Genomic DNA, 18,467 nt, shown 5'->3' on the forward strand with positions numbered 1-18,467 from the left:
TTGTTAAATAACCTATTGTAAGGTATGGTTTTAAGATGCTAAAATGTGTATGAGGAAAATATGAGGCTTGGTAAAATCACATAAAGTAAATAAACTCCAGATGAGATTATCATACATTTTCAACACCGTTTGCAACATGAAAAACACAAATAACCTTACACAAATAAAGCTTTTACAAGCAAAAATCGTTTTCAGGATACACACTCAGAGATCTTTGTAGTGTTTTAGCCTGGCGAGTAAATAATTCGTGAGCTCGTTGTTTTGCCAATTTATTTAGAGTAAGAACCTTTCAGAATTCGGCAAAATCCTAGGGTCCATTTTTTTGAAGGTAAGAAAAGACTTCAAAGTTTCAAAAGAGCGTTTTCGGATTAACTTTAATTAGCAGTATTTTTTTGCTCGATGGAATGTTGACAATTACAGTTTAATCGAGTAGAAGAGGTGTGTAAACTCAACATTTCCTTTATTAAAGACAAATTTTCCACCGAAATCAAATTCAACTGACTTATGAGAAAAAAAATGAAAGCAAATCTTAAGAAAAGCTCGAGATTTCAATTAAACAGGACAGAGAAAACTACAGAGAAACGGCTCCTTACCTCGAGCAGCCGGGCCACCATTGTCTGAAGAAGAACAACACAAATTAGCTGCACAAAAAACCTTTTTCCCTAACTCTGCGAGTCGACAGATGAAAACAAAGCTCCACTTTTCTTCACTTTTCTTAAACTTCTGGCGATTCCATATAACCCATTGGGCTATTGTTTCCGATTTGATTTGCAATGTTTGAAAATTCTGTAAAGATCAGGGGCACCCAACGAGAATATAGTTCAAAACCACTTAAACATGGCATTGTTAAACGCATTTTGGTATTAAAACGGTAGATATGGGCATATTTTTATCCCCTAAAAATTTTTCATCTGTTCGGATTTCCTAGCTGAAAGTCTAGTGATTCGAAAATTATAGGGATCAAAACTTACCTTTTCGAAACTTTCAGCCAGAAAAAAGGCTCCCGAAAATTGTAGGTGACCTTTTTAGGGCAAAAATCCGTTAAAAGTGGACAATTATACCATTTTTTGGATGTTCGAAAATCTTAGGAGAGGCAGACAAGCAAGAAATTTTGGAAAAAATGTTCCGAAAATTCTAGATCTCAAATCGTTTTCCGAACAGATATTTTCCGAAAATTGTCGTTGGGTGCCCCTGAAAGATAAAACCTATTGTTTACCGATTTCCACGCATGATTTAATCCGTCCATTAAATTGAGCTTTTTGGTTTCTTTACTGATTTAGGAATATTAACCTGGCCGCGAATATTCCGCTTCTATTAACCTCGTGTTCAATAAAGAATAATTGCTAATTGTCCAATGTGAAGTGCGGAACAAAATATCAGTCAAGCAGGAAAAAGTGTGTTCCACAAGATTCCCGCCTTCCCGGCCATGTCCTTGAAAAAAATACGGCAAACCTTTATACATTCTTTTCCTTCTTCTTTCAATAGAAAACGTCCACACGGTCCCTTGTACGGTCGTCTTTGTAGGACCCGCGCGTTTTGTGTGCAACGCTTATTCAGGCTGCAATGCTAATTGTCCTCTTTCCAGCTGTTCAAACAAAAACGATGGTCACACGGTCGCTTTAACCGATTTCTACCGTTGCTTGTAAAAGACCCTTTTGTGTAGAAGTTTTAAGCAGTTTCTATGGTAGGTTCTTTGTTGAAGAAGGTCAATTTATCAACTCCACATGTGCCGCCATTTTTTTTTTAATTGTTGATGTCGCCTCGCTTTGGCGAGCTGAATCGTGAAAGCGACTCTTCCGGAAGTCAACCAGTTTACCGGAAACTGTTTCTGCGTGGCCCGCATAGTTCTAAAAATAACTTTTTTGAAATTAAGATATCCCGGCCAACGCCCTTAGACACCCTCTCTGTCCTATTATGGCTCTTGACTAAAGTGAATGTGATAGCAAAAAGCCAACATTTTAAACTAAATTCACGAAACATTAGCGACACGATAAAGTATAACAAATACTCAGAAGAATCAAATTCTTCGAACTCTAGGGGCGACACTGGCGGCACGTCTCCTTTAAACGGTCCTGGAACCCCCTTGGGACCTGGGGGACCTCGATTACCTGTACCACCCTTCTTTCCAGCTTCTCTCGAGGGTCCTTGTGCTCCCTTGGGGCCTTCACCTTCAAGAGGACCTGCTTCAACCTTGTATCCACGTGTACTCCTGGATCCTTGAGGTCCATTATTACCAGGTGATCCCGCAGCACCCGCTGAACCCGCAGGTCCCCGAGGGTCCCCGCGGAATTCCAGGGATGCCGGGAATTCCAGCTGCACAACACGAAGTGTATTTACAGTTAGAGCAATTTTTTACGTTCTCCTTAGGGATGCTCTAGACGAAGAAATACTGAAAGGAAAATTATTTATTATTTTTGGATTTCGCTTTACGGACAGATTGAAAATTGAAGGTTGATTTATTGATTGATGTTTCGAGTGCTAAGTAATCAAGACTACCAGCACCGCACCAATCAGAAACTGCGTTCGTAAGCGAACGCAGTTTTTCAAAATCGTGGGGTTTGCGGGCAAATGTTTCCTTCTTTCCCCTCCCCCTCCCCCTTCATTCCTTTTTTTGTTTGCTCTCCTCCCAACTTTTTCGACGAACTCGCGCCGAAACGCTTGCTACGCAGGCTAGCAAAAGAAAAACTAAAATGTACAACAAATGGAAAAATTACGAAGCAGGAAAAAAACAGGAAAACCATACTTACAAGATCTGAACAAGGCCTCTCCGGAAACAACGACTGATTTCCATGGGTGAGAAAGAAAATTTGTATACTTAACTGAAGACAACAATAGACCTAAAGGAGTTACGAAAATTAACAATCGCGATTACGTAAGGAGACGCTGAGAATAGATAATTACAGGAAAAGTACGCATAATATTTGAACAAACAAACAATGTGAATGTGATAGAATAACAAATACTCAGAAGAATCAAATTCTTCGAACTCTCGGGGATACACAGGCGGCACGTCTTCCAGGGCATTAAAGCAACCTGGTACTCAGGGCTTTTCCCGCCACTACCATTTTTAAGGGAAAAGTCCTGGGCATGAGGTTGCTTCAAACGTGACGTGCTGCAAGAGTTTACGTTTGGTGATAAAGGTAGTAATCAGCGCTGTAGTTATTCTCAAAAGCGAAAGAACACTTTGAATCACAGATACCTGGAGATTAACACTAAACCACTGGTTTCAGTAAGAAAACTTCACAACTCAATCGTAGGTCAAGATTAAAGTTCTTTTTTTGAAACACAAATCCTTCCGCCATTACCACATCGTCTCCCGCAATGTGGCTTCAGAAACTGTGACATCACAACAAACACCCAAATTATTTCAATCTAAATAATTATTTAATGCATAAAGAATATAAAAATACTAATTGCACATACATTTGTTCATTGCCTACTTCTGTTCATCACGTATTTTAAGATTATCGTTTTTCGCGCATGTGGGACGCTCTGTGAGTTAGGAACAGATATCTGAGACACATGACCCCGAGTTAATAAAGCGCCGTTAGCAACTAATATTCCGCTGAGAGGCAAATTGAAAGCGACGTGTCTCCCGGAACAAAACATTCGCCACGAAGTCGAAAACATTTTAAACGTTGTAACCGAGGACTAAAGATGAATGAAAAACCTAACACGGAATGAATTCTTACAGCTCTACAAAATAGAAGAAATAGTTACATACATTACTACCCCAAAATCGTGAAACTTCCACTTGCAGTCCACCATATTACACACAACAAGGAAATAAAGTGCAAATTAAACTGTCAATGTGTTCTAACAAATAATAATAGTCGGCCAAAGAATGAGAAGGGGGCGGGGGGCTATGACGAGGTACCCAATCTACCTCCCTTGGCTCCCACCCTTCAAAGTTGTTCAGATTCGATTGCTTCCTTGTACGATTAAAACGATAAGGGAGAGTACACTTGGAATAAATCACAACGCGTTATTACTTTACATTAGGTAGCGACTCCTAAAATAATTGTAATGGGAAGATGCAAATTTACTGGTTTAGTAATCAGTGATTATGTTTTCTGTTTTAATAAATGACAGCTATCTGTCAAATAAGAAGTCAAGCACAACAGATTTCTTTGCAAACTTGATCTGACAAGAACCTCATTATATGCAAAGAAAGCAAAATGGAAAATTATTTTTGTTTAGCAATGAAAGAAAAAGGCTGAGGATATTATGGACATTTTGAACGGTACACTGCGTTTTTTCACAGTTGTTGTGTTATATAATTACGGGGAATCTTTACTCGTTAAGTTTAATCTACTTAGAACCTGTTTCGTCTTTGATCTTTTAGAGTACTGTGTCCACGACGTGTATACGCTATCCATTCAATTATCTTCTATTACCTCAAGGTAAAACTGGCTTCATTCTTTGATATAGTAACGTAAAACATCGTTAAATTTTGCCAATTTGGCAAATGTAATCAAGGTACCATATTTTAAAACCCGAAAATTTGACATTCCAATTGTGGCAAACTCGTGAGGAAGGCTTTCCTTATTTATAGCTTCTTACATATATATTATGCAAATAGGTAAACAAAAATATTGTTGAAATGTCCTGTTCCGCTCAAGTAGTTGCATTTTAAAATATGAAAATTACAGACTTGACTAAGAATTTTACGAAAACTTTTAAAAGTGTAATTAAAAACTACAAAAAAAACAAAACAAAAGATTATAAAAGAGGAGCCACTTTTGTCAGTACTACCCTGTAGACAAAACGCGTGGAAAAAAAATGTGTCCATTTTAGAAGGAAACGACTTATGTTCTATAATTTTATGCGCTTGTGTTTAGTTATAAGCGGCAGTCTCGCGCGGTGTCTATTTTTGTCCCCGTGGCTTAAAAGCCGGCGCGCATCTGATGAGAAAATCACAAATTTCTTTTAATGGTACCATGTCCACTATGATAGGTTATCCAAAAAGGAAAAACATAAAATAATAATAATAATAAATGAAGCTTGGCAACATTAACATCTTTCCTTTATAAATTTATAGTTTTGATCGTGTGGGGTGACAATGAATTTAAGTTAGTTTGCAGTTTTAAGCAAGTAGAGCAGCGGCAACTAGCTTTTACGATGATGCGGAGACTGAGGCTTGAACCTAAAACGCGGTTTCAGCAACTGCCGAGTCAATATTTTGTTTCATGTGCCGTATAAGTAGCTTGTAGTAAGCCAATTAACCTGTATCAGAATATGTAAATTTTACTGCTTGAAGCAAATTTCGAAGTTTGGTGTAATTTAAGAATGATGAGGCGAATAAATTTGAGACAGCACGTAACAACACGCAACACGTAGCCAAACTGCCAGCTGCAAAGTCACAGTGTTTAGCTTTAGGAACCCTTCAGAAAAGTACTTAAAATACATGAGTCCACTTCATGTTTATTTCCTTTTATCATATTAAGAACTGCAATTATATTTCTACATCAGCATGAAAAATCGCCGGACTGGTAAGGGCATGAAATTCTAAAACTTTGTCATAATTAACGCCTTTTAAACCCTGAGAACAGTCGGCTTAATAACAACATAGCGAGGCGTTCGATGGAAGCTGATGGATGAAAAAGGAAACTACGTGAACCGCTCGCACGGAAGCTGTTTTTATATTTGCAAGCTGCCGCGTACTTTAGGTGCAAGACTCTTTTTGATGTAAGAAATATTACTGAAATAGACTACCATCCATCTGTGTCCATTCAAAATTTTTTATTTTCAAGCCAAAGTTTCACCAATTTGAAAAAAGTTAATTGGAATCAGACCAGGCGAGCTATTGCTATTCAAGAAGTTGTGTCAATAGCCATGCAGAAGCGGACAGGAGTCGAATAGCGCCTAAACTTTCTCTTTCTTTTTACATTAGAAAGGAATTATCTGACCGACGAGTGTCTTTGATTATTGCACGAATTCTTTTAAAACTCAATTTGATTTTACTCAGGGGCACCCAACGACAATTTTCGGAAAAGTATCTGTTCGGAAGACAATTTGAGATCTAGAATTTTCGGAACATTTGTTGTAAAATTTATTGCTTGCCTGCCTCTCCTAGGATTTTCGAACATCTAAGAAACGGTAAAATTGCCCATTTTCAACGGATTATTACCCTAAAAAGGTCACCTAGAATTTTCGGGAGCCTTTTTCCTGGCTAAAAATTTTCGAACGGGTAAGTTTTGATCCCTATAATTTTCGGATCACTAGATTTTCAGCTAGGAAATCCGAACAGATGAAAAATTTATAGGGGATAAAAATATGCCCATATCCACCGTTTAAATACTAAAAAACGTTTAACAATGCTATGTTTAAGTGGTTTTGAACTATATTCTCGTTGGGTGCCCCTGTTACTACGTCACACTGTTTTCTATGTTTTGTTTTGCGCCCGGCAATAACAGACGAAACGAACGAACAAATTAAGAACGTAGGGCAACAATTTTTCTCCGGGCGAAGGTATTTTGCTCATCGAATATTAACGAATCTTTCTGAATATTACGCTGAGCATATTATTTCCAGGCAAATGTTTTCTGACAAACGGTGCATGTCAGCTTGAAATTAAAGTGGAAATTAATCAGTAATAGTCAACATGAGGGGAAAATATAATTGACAAAGTTATTTTTAATAAAAGAAGACAGAGAAGTGAATGTTTAGAAAGGCTCTATAAGGTGGTGAGGCGGCGAGGTTAGCTTAAGAATCAAACACAACTTAGAACCGCAAAGAAGGTAAAGATCGCTTAGTTTACTTTTTAGTGATCTTAAACGACGTTAATTTTCTGTTTGCTGGTATAAGCTATAACAATGCTTAAGAAATTGCACACCGCTTTTCAATTAAAAAAAGGCAATAATTTTCCTTCTCAGGGTTTTTTGGCAGAAATAAAAGACACCAGATCATTGGATGGGTCGCTGAGTGGGTGAACCACATTTAGCAGCCAATGGTATCGTTCGGTACAATAAATTCATGATGTTCTTCAACACGTTCGTACGAGAAATTGTTTTCCCTTACAACTCCCAGTGAGTAGTTGAGAAGAAATTGAAGGGCAAAAATTCATCAAGGTAGGCTTACATTTGTATTTTTGCCGATTTATCTTCATTTTTAATGTCTTTGATATCGCATTTATTTCTGTCATCCTCATTGCAGGTCTATTTTAATCAGGCAAGCCTGCCCAATACATGTGTTATAAAGGCTTTATGGTAAGTTTTCTCTCGATCCAACCTTATCACGTTAATTCCTCACTTAATTTGGTTAAAAAATATTTTGAATGTGCAAATCAAGACGATCTTTTTTGTGTGTTCTAAATCTGATCAGTTGTTCCAGAACCAAGCCTAAACATCAATTTATTGTAGCCTCGTCTTTTTGCATCGAAAAATTACTAATAAATATTTGAAGTTTTATAGCTCAGCCTGTCGCTGCTAAAAAAGATTACAGTTGTTTAAAATTACGCCTTCATTTCGAAAGTCTTATCAGTTAACAAAAATCTGGAAAATAGTTTTAAAAAATCCAGTTAAGTTATTTCTGTAGCTGCTTACTCCTCTTCTCCTCTTCTTCAAAATTCGAGTTGTGTTTAAGTGAAAAAGAAATATCCGTTAGGAAACTATAATGAGCGGGTTGCATGCTTTTCTATAATACGATCACGTTTGTCTCAATTAAGTGATAAATATATTGTGATTGCGATCTGCCTTTCAGTATGTCATTCAGCGTGGGGAAGAGGGGGGATTTTCTTTCATTTGGAAACTGAAAACCAACTAAAACTGTGATTAGTAAACTTCTAAGAAGTTACCTAACTAACAAGGGATGTTTTCTTATTTTAGCGTAAAATCCTGACCTCTTCTAGACAAAGACGTTTTGCAACGCGTTATGCCATTGGTCAATCTAGAAATGATTTATCCAATAAGAATTTTTGTCCTTATTCATGTTTTTTACGTCACTGGTCCTAAACATGTTTCAAACTTGCAACTTACCAAATTAAACGAACGCCTTGATTGGTCAGCTCAGTGTGAGGTAACCAATAAGAACATTTTGCCTTTTTTGACATTTTATTTTTAGCAAGCCTTTGAACGTGCTAAAAACATGTTTTTATGCTAAATGTGTCTACAAAACGACATAAAAGATAGGAGATATTAAGCCATTCATCATTTTTTGCGGACGCCGGACTACAGCCATACAAGCAAGGTTGGTATGTTAGTTGTCCTAGATTTACTGTTACTGCAAAGTAGCTAAAAACTCAGTTCTTAAAATACTCAATGTAATTTTCCAATTTGAAGTGTTCCTTCCAGGTTAGATTCTTCACTCAGTTGTGTTTGTTTTTCAAAACTGATGATATTTTACTAGCGGTGGGCTATTTGGTTATGATGTATATCTTTTCAGTTCATTATTTTATATATAGTGTTACGTCCTGTTTTCGCGTTTTCATGGACCACCTGAAATTGGTTGATCAAAAGATGATCATAATCGTATTGGTTCTTCTATATTTCTTAAACCTGAAAAAAGTAGAATTTATTCCTGTAATCGGTCATTTGCCTGTTTCTTTATGTTTTGATTTTTTTTGTAACCCGAAAGAGTGATAACTATCAAGACTAATTGTCTAGTAATCTTCAGGTTTCCTCGAGGATAGTATACAGCGATATACGCCAATACACATAAAAATTTTCTTCATTTTTCCCTGAGAAGAATGAACAATACTGTATTTGTGGTGATTGTTAAACAATTAATATGTTCATCCCACAGTTTGATTGTGCGATAATGCTATTCTGTATGAAGATACCATCGGCCATTATGTTATGGATAGTACCGTTACTGCTGATCTCTTTGTCTTCTGCGAACAGCAAAAACAGTAGCAACAAGGTGAGTTTGATTTGTTAAATTTCAGATGATCAGGAATTTATTTGATATCAGTGATAAATCGAGAAAGTTAAAGGTCGATGACTGCATTATTCATTTGCTAGAAAAAATGGGATAAAATGGAACGGAATCAATGAAAGTATGAGTCAGAATGATTGTCCTGACATCCTGCGCCGTTTTCAAATTTTATTTTTTGATATGTAGACATGTTTTAGGCTTCACTTTTAATCATATATGTTAATGGTAGAATTTATAATCGAAATGGATAGTCCCCTAGTCAAATAATGTGAATGCACAGGAAATGAATAGTTGAACAATAATAAAATGATCATTAGTAGTTGCACTGTTGCTAAACTGAATGAACGAACGATGGACTTGATATATATATATATATATATATATATATATGTAAATGAGTTAATCTAGCAGTGAGAGTTATGTAGGGTCAGCGGCCAAAAGTAGAGTCCTTTAAGCGTCTTTTGTTTCTGTAGTTAGCTTATATCTGCTTTTATCCATCTATTATTATTATTAATGTATATTTTCTGTCAATTATTTATTTACTTATATTTCAAAGGCTTTTCATAGAACAAACATCCCAAGTGCATTAACCAAAATCAAAGAGAAGGAATGATACGTTGATTCTTTTTTTTTTTTTTCATGTCTGCCCTTAATTTCCTCAACAGAATTCCCAACATGGCTCTTGTGGTTACTCTCAGTGTTTCTGCGCACCAGGGATACCGGGCATCCCAGGAAGCCCGGGACCCGCGGAACCATCTGGTACAACGGGATCACCCGGGAATAACGGACCCAAAGGACCTGTGGGTCCACGAGGAGTCAAAGGCGATGAAGGACCACGTGGAAAACAGGGGCTTCCAGGTCCCAAGGGAGGTACAGGTTCAACTGGTCCAGCCGGCCCACTCGGAAGCAAGGGTGATGCAGGTCCCCCTGGAAGTCAAGGTCCCCCTGGTCCCAAGGGACCACAAGGCTTCTCGGGTCAAACTGGAAAGAAGGGTGATACAGGTCCTCCTGGAAGTCAAGGTCCCTCAGGTCCCAAGGGGGCTTCAGGGTCTTTTGCACCTAATTGGAAACAGTGCGTTTTTAAGAATCTGGCAGACGGCAGGGACTCAGGATTGGTCAAGGTAAAAGCTAAGTTGTCCTCCGAATATAAAGTTCGTCAGTACTTGGGTATTATTTCAAAAGATAGAATTTCATTAGAAGGTCTTGTTCGCAAATTTTCTTGGATTAGAACCAGTGGCTTGTATGGCTCATGTCTTTAATTATTTATTTCCTACACTTCCAAAAAAGTCTCAGTTTTATGGAGTAAAATCTTGCAAATCAAATGTCTTTACATGGAAGCACTCAGTAGTTTTGAATGGTAATACCATGGGATTTTGTTCACAGATTAAAGTGTTAGTTTAACCCACCTTGTACAACTGTACCATAGGAAAGTGTTGAGATAAAGGGGGGAGGGGGGGAGGGGGGTGGTCATCCAGACCCTTAGATAAAGGGAGGGAGGTCTCAGTGTGGTCTAAAAACAAGGGGGGGGCCGGGCTTCCCGGGCCCCTTCCCTGGATCCGCCACTGTAATTTGAATCGTCGTAACTTAAGATATCCATCAAACTAAATTAGTCAGAGCTGTCTCTCTGTGGGTAAAAGGATTAAAAGATTACTCTGGTAATCTTGAATTTGGTTGCTCTTTCCTTCCAACAGGAATGCATTTTCAAGAAGAAGTCGGACAGCACTAGTCTGCGTGTCTACTGGAGTGGCCAACTCCGCATCTATAACTGCGATCACTGTTGCAGGCGATGGTATTTCACTTTTAACGGTGCAGAATGCTCGGCTCCAGCCGCTATTGATGCTATAGTCTACATGTCTAAAGGAACTGGCAGCAGGCTAAACAATTTGCACCGCCCACGTCATGTCGAGGGAGTTTGCGATAAAATCCACAAAGGCACTGTGCGCGTGGGATTCTGGGTCGGAAACTGCGCAGGTTTCGGTTCTGCTGATGCGAACACAGGATGGAACTCGGTGTCCCGGATCTTCGTGGAAGAAATACCTCCCCCACAAGCTTAAGAAAAGCAGATTCAAATTTTTCCTAAACTTAGGGTACTTCCTAAAAAGGTTTCTAGAATTGAATGTAATTATTGTTAAATAACCTATTAATAAAAACTCTGTTATTGCAAGGTATGGTTTTAAGATGCTAAACCAGCTGACAAGACAACCTCGTTCTCAGGGTGCTCTCCGTTCTCGGCCCTCAAAGCAAGAGAGAGAGAGAGAGGGGAGGGGAGAGAGAGTAGGCCAGACCAAGGGACTCGAGTACGGAGAGTACTGAGTGAACGAGGTTGCTGATAAAAACATCCCGAGAAACTCAATTTTGCAACTAAAAAGGTTTCTGTTTTTAACAAAGCAAGGCGAAAGGTCTTTAGGTATTTAACAAACTGGAATCTAAATCTGAACATACAAATAAAAGTCACTTCTAATTTATAGAACAGTGTGCTATGTGAACAGACTCGAGACTAATGTTACATCAGTTAACAGGATCCTTTATAAGTTGTCATTAGAATACTTTATTCTGATTCTAATACTGGAGTATTTTAGCATGGGAGGGGGAGCTGGGGATCACCTTCCCCCCTTTTAAACTGTTTATAAAGCAATAATGGACAATTATACCCCACCCTTACACATTTACACACCCACCTTTACACACCAACCTCGTATTCCTTACCTTCTTATTAACCAATGGGCGCAGACGTGAAAATGCATGCATACTTTTAAAGAACAAAACTCTGAAACATTTTCCTCCTGCGTTCAGTGTTGCATTCTGGCCCAGTTTTCTTCAATTGTAAACAATCAATTTATCAAATAGGGATCTTTGCGGTTTAAAGGCAAGTTTTTTCCCGGCTACTGCTTACAATAAAGAAGTATAGAAAAATTATGTTCACATTTAAGATAGGGTGTACTGAAACAGACTAACGGTGTTGTTACACAACTACCGATTCGCAACGCCGATTTTTAACACGGCGTGGAAACATTGTTGCGACATTGTTTCAACTTTGCAACGCTGTGTTGCACTAAAACTCGTTGTTGCGAATCGTCCCGTGAAACAGCACCTTAATGAAACAAAACTCTGTATGATTACTATCGCAAAAAGGCGTATACCCCTTTTTGCCTTAGCTGATCGGTAAAAATATCCAAGTACCATGTAAAATGCTTTCGCTAGGAAGATCCAAGTACTAGGGAAAAGGTATTCACGGCAATAAAGGCCTACCATTTAGTTTGGCGCTCCCACGAGCTGATTATTGTGATAAATTTTACTCAAAGGTGGTTATTTACGCCATTAAAGAGAGCAGATCAGAAGTGCCTAAATTGCAATGTCGTCCGCCATCCTTAATTCATTCTCCACTTGGACACCACACGGACCAAACTTTCTGCATGTAAATCCAACGAAAAGTTGTTCTGGCCCTCTAGGATCTTCCTGCCTCCATATAAACAGCCCCTAAGAGCTGGTTTACATTGAGGTGGGGGACCCCAGATAGGTGAGGTAACATGCGGCGGGTCACCCCACCTATCACGTAAACGTGATCGGAATTAAAATGCATGAGAGATTAAATAGACTCACGGATTACCCCACCTAAGCAAGTTACCTCACCTACCTGGGGTCCCCCACCCCCATGTAAACAGCTCCTCAGAAGGGAAGGGGTGAGGCGTGCTTGGGCTACTTCAGAAAATTTCAAAAATACCCCAAAAGGTACTAGAAATTCGCTTAAAGGGGATGGCCCTGATTTGGTTTATCCCACAAGGAGGTACCAAAAAAGCAGTTGGGCAAGAAATAGTTACCTTTTAGCTCCTTTAACACACCGCTACAGCTCTAATGCTTTTTTTTGTAAAGCCTGACGTAAGTACGTTTTGTGACCCTTTAGCACTCTAAGGAATATCACAGCTAAATCAACAAGCATTTCTTCGTTAAGTATGATTTTTCTTATCCTTATTTACTATTTTTTTTCTTTTTGCCCGCAAGTAAATAATATAGATGCTTTATATGTTTGTGATTGTTCAGTCGTGAAAAAACCTCAAAGCTCTGCTTCTTATTCATGCATGATCAGCTTAAAAATAAAAGAAAAGAAAATAACACTCTTGTTCAGGGGAAACATACTTTAGGCGATTCAGCTTGGCCTCAAACAATGGAAGCTCGTAAGGACGAGCCAGAAAGCACTTTTTCTACCGCATGACCGATTTCACAGAGAAAACAGGACAAAAATTAGTATCTGTAGATCAGGCATTTCTGCCTCCCTGAAAGTGCAAAATACAAAATAACTTTGGCAACCAGTGAAGTTCAATAATAGGGCCATTTATACGAGGAAAAATAAGACGCGTCTTACATAAGACGCGAACTTTCCGTATAAACGGCACATTTCGTCTAAAATAAGACGCGGCTTAGGTAAGACGCGTCTTATTAGATAAAACATGCTCGTATAAATGTTACAGTTCGCGTCTTATTTAAGACGCGTCTTATGTAAGACGCGTCTTATTTTTCCTCGTATAAATGGCCCTAATGTTTCTCCTAAACGTTTGCTAACAACAGATACTCTGACCTCAAAAATTAACGGAAAGTTGTATTCTTGGTTTGCAGTCACGTGAAAAGGCGGCCATGTTAATGGCCAATACAATTCATCATGCTCTCATTGTCATTATTTTCCCATAATACACATTAGGGCCATTTATACGCGGAAAAATAAGACGCGTCTTACATAAGACGCGTCTTAAATAAGACGCGAACTGTACCATTTATACGAACATGTCTTATCTAAGACGAGAACAGCTCGTATAAATGGTTCGCGTCTTATTTCAGTTCTTGACTCGTTTTCATGTGAATATTGTCCGTAGCAACAGCAACCCAACGTGGCGGGCCAAAAATTAACGCATGCGTACTATGCGTTCGCCTCTTATCTAAGAACAGGTGTTAAGGGCTGTTCTGAAATAAGACGCGTCTTAGCTAAGCCGCGTCTTATTTTCGACGAAATGTGCCGTTTATACGGAAAGTTCGCGTCTTATTTAAGACGCGTCCTATGTAAGACGCGTCTTATTTGTCCTCGTATAAATGGCCCTAATGTCGCCGTGATGTCACGTGCAAACCAGTAATTTGAGATATATTGCCTTCTTGAAAACTCTGTTACGAATTTCTTTCCAACTTCCCCTACTTAAAGCCGCACATAAGCACTTAAAAATTAGAAGCTCCGTCATTAAGCCGTCCAACTAGATTCAAAATTCATGGCATTAATATTTTTAGGCGTGACCGCTTCACCGCCGTTGTATAACCGTGCAATAACTAACAATTTTAAAGTTCATGCCTCAGCGTGCGTATGTCGAGATATTGAGCACGTGGGAAGTTTTGGAGAGCACGAAAGAGGCGTAAGAGTTGGTCGAGGCGGCGCAGCCGAGAGCAACTCTAGCTTCTTGAGTGCTCTCTAAACCTCCCAAGTGCTCAATTTCTCGACATACGTACAGCTGAAGCATGAACTAATTGTTTTATAACATTATCAAAGCGATCAATGCAGCAGTTAATTTAAATTTTTGTTATTGTAGCGGCGCGCGCTCAAAGCAGTACGCGTCAAAGTCTACGTGACTATATTTTTTACTTCGCAGTTATGTTTAGTAAACTTCTAAGAAGTTACCTAACTAGCAAGGGATGTTTTCTTATTTTAGCTTAAAATCCTGAGCTCTTCTAAACAAAGACGTTTTGCAACGCGTTATACCATTGGTCAATCTAGAAATGATTTATCCAATAAGAATTTTTGTCCTTATTCATGTTTTTTACGTCACTGGCCCTAAAGGTGTTTCAAACTTGCAACTTACCAAATTAAACGAACGCCTTGATTGGTCAGCTCAGTGTGAGTTAACCAATAAGAACATTTTGCCTATTTTGACATTTTATTTTTAGCAAGCCTTTGAACGTGCTAAAAATATGTTTTTATGCTAAACGTGACTACAAAACGACATAAAAGAGCAGCAATATCAAGCCATTCATCATTTTGTGCGGACTACAGGCATACAAGCAAGGTTGGTATTTTAGTTGTCCTAGATTTACTGTTAAGTTAAAGAGGTTTTATACTTAGTTAAAAATTTAATTCTTAGAACACTCAATGTAATTTTCCAATTTGAAGAGTTTCTTTCAGGTTAGATTCTTTACTCAGTTGTATTTGTTTTTCAACTGAAGATATTTTACTAGCGGTGGGCTATTTGGTTATGATGTATATCTTGTCAGTTTATTTTTTTATATATAGTGTTACGTCCTGTTTTCGCGTTTTCATGGACCACCTGAAATTGGTTGATCAAAAGATGATCATAATCGTATTGGTTCGTCTATATTTCTTAACCTGAAAAAAGCAGAAATTATTCCTGTAATCGGTCATTTGCCTGTTTCTTTATGTTGATTTTTTTTGTAACCCGAAAGAGTGAGAATTCGATAACTATGAAGAATAATTGTCTAGTAATCTTCAGGTTTCCTCGAGGATAGTATACAGCGATATACGCCAATACACATAAAAATTTTCCTCATTTTTCCCTGAGAAGAATGAACAATACTGTATTTCTGATGATTGTTAAACAATTAATATATTCACCCCACAGTTTGATTCTGCGATCATGCTATTCTGTATGAAGATACCATCGGCCATTATGTTATGGATAGTATCGTTACTGCTGATCCCTTTGTGTTCTGCGAATAGTAAAAACAGCAGCAACAAGGTGAGTTTGATTTGTGAAATTTCAGATGATCCAGACTTTATTTGATATCAGTGATAAATCGAGAAAGTTTATGGTCATTGATTGCATTATTCATTTGCTAGAAAAAATGGAATAAAATGGAATGGAATCAATGAAAGTACGAGTCAGAATGATTGTCGTAACATCAGGCATCGTTTTCAACTTTTATTTTTTGATATGTAGTCATGTTTTATGCTTCACTTTTAATTAATATATCTGAATTATACATGTTGATGGTAGAATTTATAATCGAAATGTATAGTCCCCCAGCCAAAAAATGTAAATGCACAGGAAATGAATAGTTGAACAATAATAAAATGATCATTAGTAGTTGAATTGTTGCTCAACTGAATGAACGAACGATGGACTTGATATATATGTGAGTGAATCTAGCAGTGAGGGTTATGTAGTGTCGGCGGCCAAAATTAGAGTCCTTCAAGCGTCTTGTACTACTGTACTTAGCTTATACCTGCTTTTATTTATCTATTATTATTGTTATTAATTATGATTTATAGTCAATAATTCAATTACTTATTCTTGAAAGGCCAATTAAGAAAAAAACATCCCGAGAAGTGCATTAACTCCAAATCAATAGGAATGAATAATTTATTCATTTTTTTTTTTCATTTCTTCCCTTAATTTCCTCAACAGAATTCCCAACATGGCTGTTGTGGTTACTCTCCTTGTTTCTGCGCACCGGGGATACCGGGTATCCCAGGAAGCCCGGGACCCGCGGGACCAGCTGGTACATCGGGATCACCCGGGAATAACGGACCCGAAGGACCTATGGGTCCACGAGGAGTCAAAGGCGATGAAGGACCCCGTGGAAAACAAGGACTTCAAGGCCTCAAGGGAGGTACAGGGTCAACTGGTCCAGCAGGCCCAAGCGGAAGCAAGGGTGAAGCAGGTCCCCCTGGAAGTCAAGGTCCACCTGGCCCAAAGGGACTACAAGGCCCCTCGGGTCAAACTGGAAAGAAGGGTGATACAGGTCCTCCTGGAAGTCAAGGTCCCTCAGGCCCCAAGGGGGCTTCAGAGTCTTTTGCACGTAATTGGAAACAGTGCGTTTTTAAGGATCTGGACGACGGCAGGGACTCAGGATTGGTCAAGGTAAAAGCTAAGTGGCCTCAGAATAAAAAGTTCGTCAGTACTTGGGTTTTATTTAAAAAGAACGAATTTCATTTGAAGGTCTTGTTCGCGCAAATTTGCTTGGATTAGAACCAGTGGCCCTTGTGGCTCCGATCATTTCTTTAATTATTTATGACTTCCAAAAACTTCACAATTTTATCGAGTAAAATCTTGCAAATCAAATGTTTTTACAAGGAAGCACTCCTCAGCAGTTTTGAATGGTAATACCATGGGATTTTGTTCACAGATTAAAGCGTTAGTTTAACCGACCCTGTCCCCACTGTACCATACGAAAGCATTGTTAAAGAGGTGTAATTCAGTGCCCAATCCAGACCTTGACGTAAGGGGGTTGGGGTGTCCAAAAAAAAATATTTTGGGCCCTTCGGGCCTCAGTTTGGTCTAAAAAATAAGGGGGGGGGGGGGGGGCACCCGGGCCCCTCCACTGAATCCGTCATTGTAATTTGAATCGTTGTAACATTAAGATATCCATAGACTCTGGTAATCTTGAATTTGGTTGCTCTTTCCTTTCAACAGGAATGCATTTTCAAGAAGACGTCGGACAACACAAGTCTGCGTGTCTACTGGAGTGGCCAACTCCGCATCTATAACTGCGACCACTGTTGCAGGCGATGGTATTTCACTTTTAACGGTGCAGAGTGCTCGGCTCCAGCAGCTATTGATGCTGTAGTCTACATGAGATATGGAAGAAGTAGCAGATTGAAAAATTTGTTCCGCCCACGTCACGTCGAGGGAGTCTGCGATAAAATCCACAAAGGCACTGTGCGCGTGGGATTCTGGGTCGGCAACTGCAAAAGTTTCGGTTCTGCTGATGCGCACACAGGATGGAACTCGGTGTCCCGGATCTACGTGGAAGAAGTACCACCCCCACAAGCTTAAAAAGAGATTCATTTTTTTCTTAACTATAATCTCAAAGGGCTTTCTAAAAGGTTTTCTAGCCTTTAATGCAATAATTGTTAAAAGAGCTATTGAAGAAATTCTGCTATTGTAATGAATAGTTTTAAGATGCTAAACCAGCTGAAAAGACAACTTCATTCCCAGAGTTCTCTCCGTTTTTCTCGGCCCTCGGAGCAAGACAGAAAGAGGGAACCCTTGAAACTCAATTTTGCAAGTAATAAGGTTTCTGTTTTTAACAAAGCATAGAAAAAGGTCTTAAAAGTTATCTGAAAAACTGGAATCTAAGTCTGAATATGCAAATAAAAGTCACTTCTAAACTATAGAACAGTGTGCTGTGTGAACAGACTCGGGAGGAATGTTACATAAGTTAACACTAGGAGCCTTTACAAGTTTTCATTAGAATACTTCATTCTGATCCTAATACTGGAGTTTTTCTTATCAGGGGAGGGGAACTAGGGATCACCTTCCCCCTCCTTAAACTGTTTATAAAGCAATAATTTACATTTATACTCCTCCTTTACATATTAGAGTTTACTACACAACATCAATCTCGTATTCCTTACCTTCGTATTAACTAATGTGCAGTACACATGAAACAGTACATACTTTTAAAGAACAAACCTCTGAAACGTTTTTCCCCTGCGTTTATGGTGATGCATTTTGGTCCAGTTGTCTTCAATAGCAACAATAAAATTATTCAATAGGGATCTTTGAGGTTGAAAGGCAAGTTTTGTGCGGCTACTGCTTATAAAAATAAAAAGTACCGAAAATTATGTTCACATTTAAGAGAGGGTGTAGTGAAAGAGATTA

The 18,467-nt window shown here is 38.6% G+C and overlaps 3 protein-coding genes and 1 long non-coding RNA gene across 7 annotated transcripts in view; all 4 read left to right on the forward strand.

The window, feature by feature from the left end:
* Positions 1-17, forward strand: part of LOC140945707 (uncharacterized) — a 7,793-nt gene extending 7,776 nt beyond the window's left edge. Inside the window, exon 4 of the mRNA XM_073394745.1 lies at positions 1-17. This exon is cut by the window's left edge and continues 434 nt beyond it. The gene's annotated coding sequence lies outside the window, so the exon portion shown is untranslated.
* A 4,126-nt stretch (positions 18-4,143) lies between these two features.
* Positions 4,144-7,066, forward strand: LOC140945756 (uncharacterized). The gene is made up of 3 exons (XR_012166745.1): positions 4,144-4,243; positions 4,346-4,403; positions 6,876-7,066. It is a non-coding gene; the product is annotated as an uncharacterized lncRNA (long non-coding RNA).
* Positions 7,067-7,172: 106 nt separating this feature from the next.
* On the forward strand, positions 7,173-17,844 carry LOC140945709 (uncharacterized). 4 transcript variants are annotated; one of them, XM_073394747.1, is made up of 4 exons: positions 7,173-7,208; positions 15,483-15,599; positions 16,269-16,724; positions 17,277-17,844. In XM_073394747.1, the coding sequence occupies exons 1-4, from the start codon at positions 7,188-7,190 to the stop codon at positions 17,637-17,639; spliced, it is 957 nt and encodes a 318-aa protein (XP_073250848.1). In that variant the 5' UTR covers positions 7,173-7,187; the 3' UTR covers positions 17,640-17,844. The 4 variants fall into 4 exon arrangements, with proteins under 4 accessions (XP_073250848.1, XP_073250849.1, XP_073250850.1 ...); XM_073394748.1 differs by lacking the exon at positions 7,173-7,208 and adding an exon at positions 8,057-8,187; XM_073394749.1 differs by lacking the exon at positions 7,173-7,208 and adding an exon at positions 8,138-8,191.
* On the forward strand, positions 8,758-11,066 carry LOC140946530 (uncharacterized). The gene is made up of 3 exons (XM_073395659.1): positions 8,758-8,859; positions 9,540-9,995; positions 10,566-11,066. The coding sequence occupies exons 1-3, from the start codon at positions 8,758-8,760 to the stop codon at positions 10,926-10,928; spliced, it is 921 nt and encodes a 306-aa protein (XP_073251760.1). The 3' UTR covers positions 10,929-11,066.
* Positions 17,845-18,467: the final 623 nt, after the last annotated feature.

This window comes from Porites lutea, chromosome 8 (genome assembly GCF_958299795.1).
Source record: "Porites lutea chromosome 8, jaPorLute2.1, whole genome shotgun sequence".
NCBI classification, from domain to species: Eukaryota; Metazoa; Cnidaria; class Anthozoa; order Scleractinia; family Poritidae; genus Porites; species Porites lutea.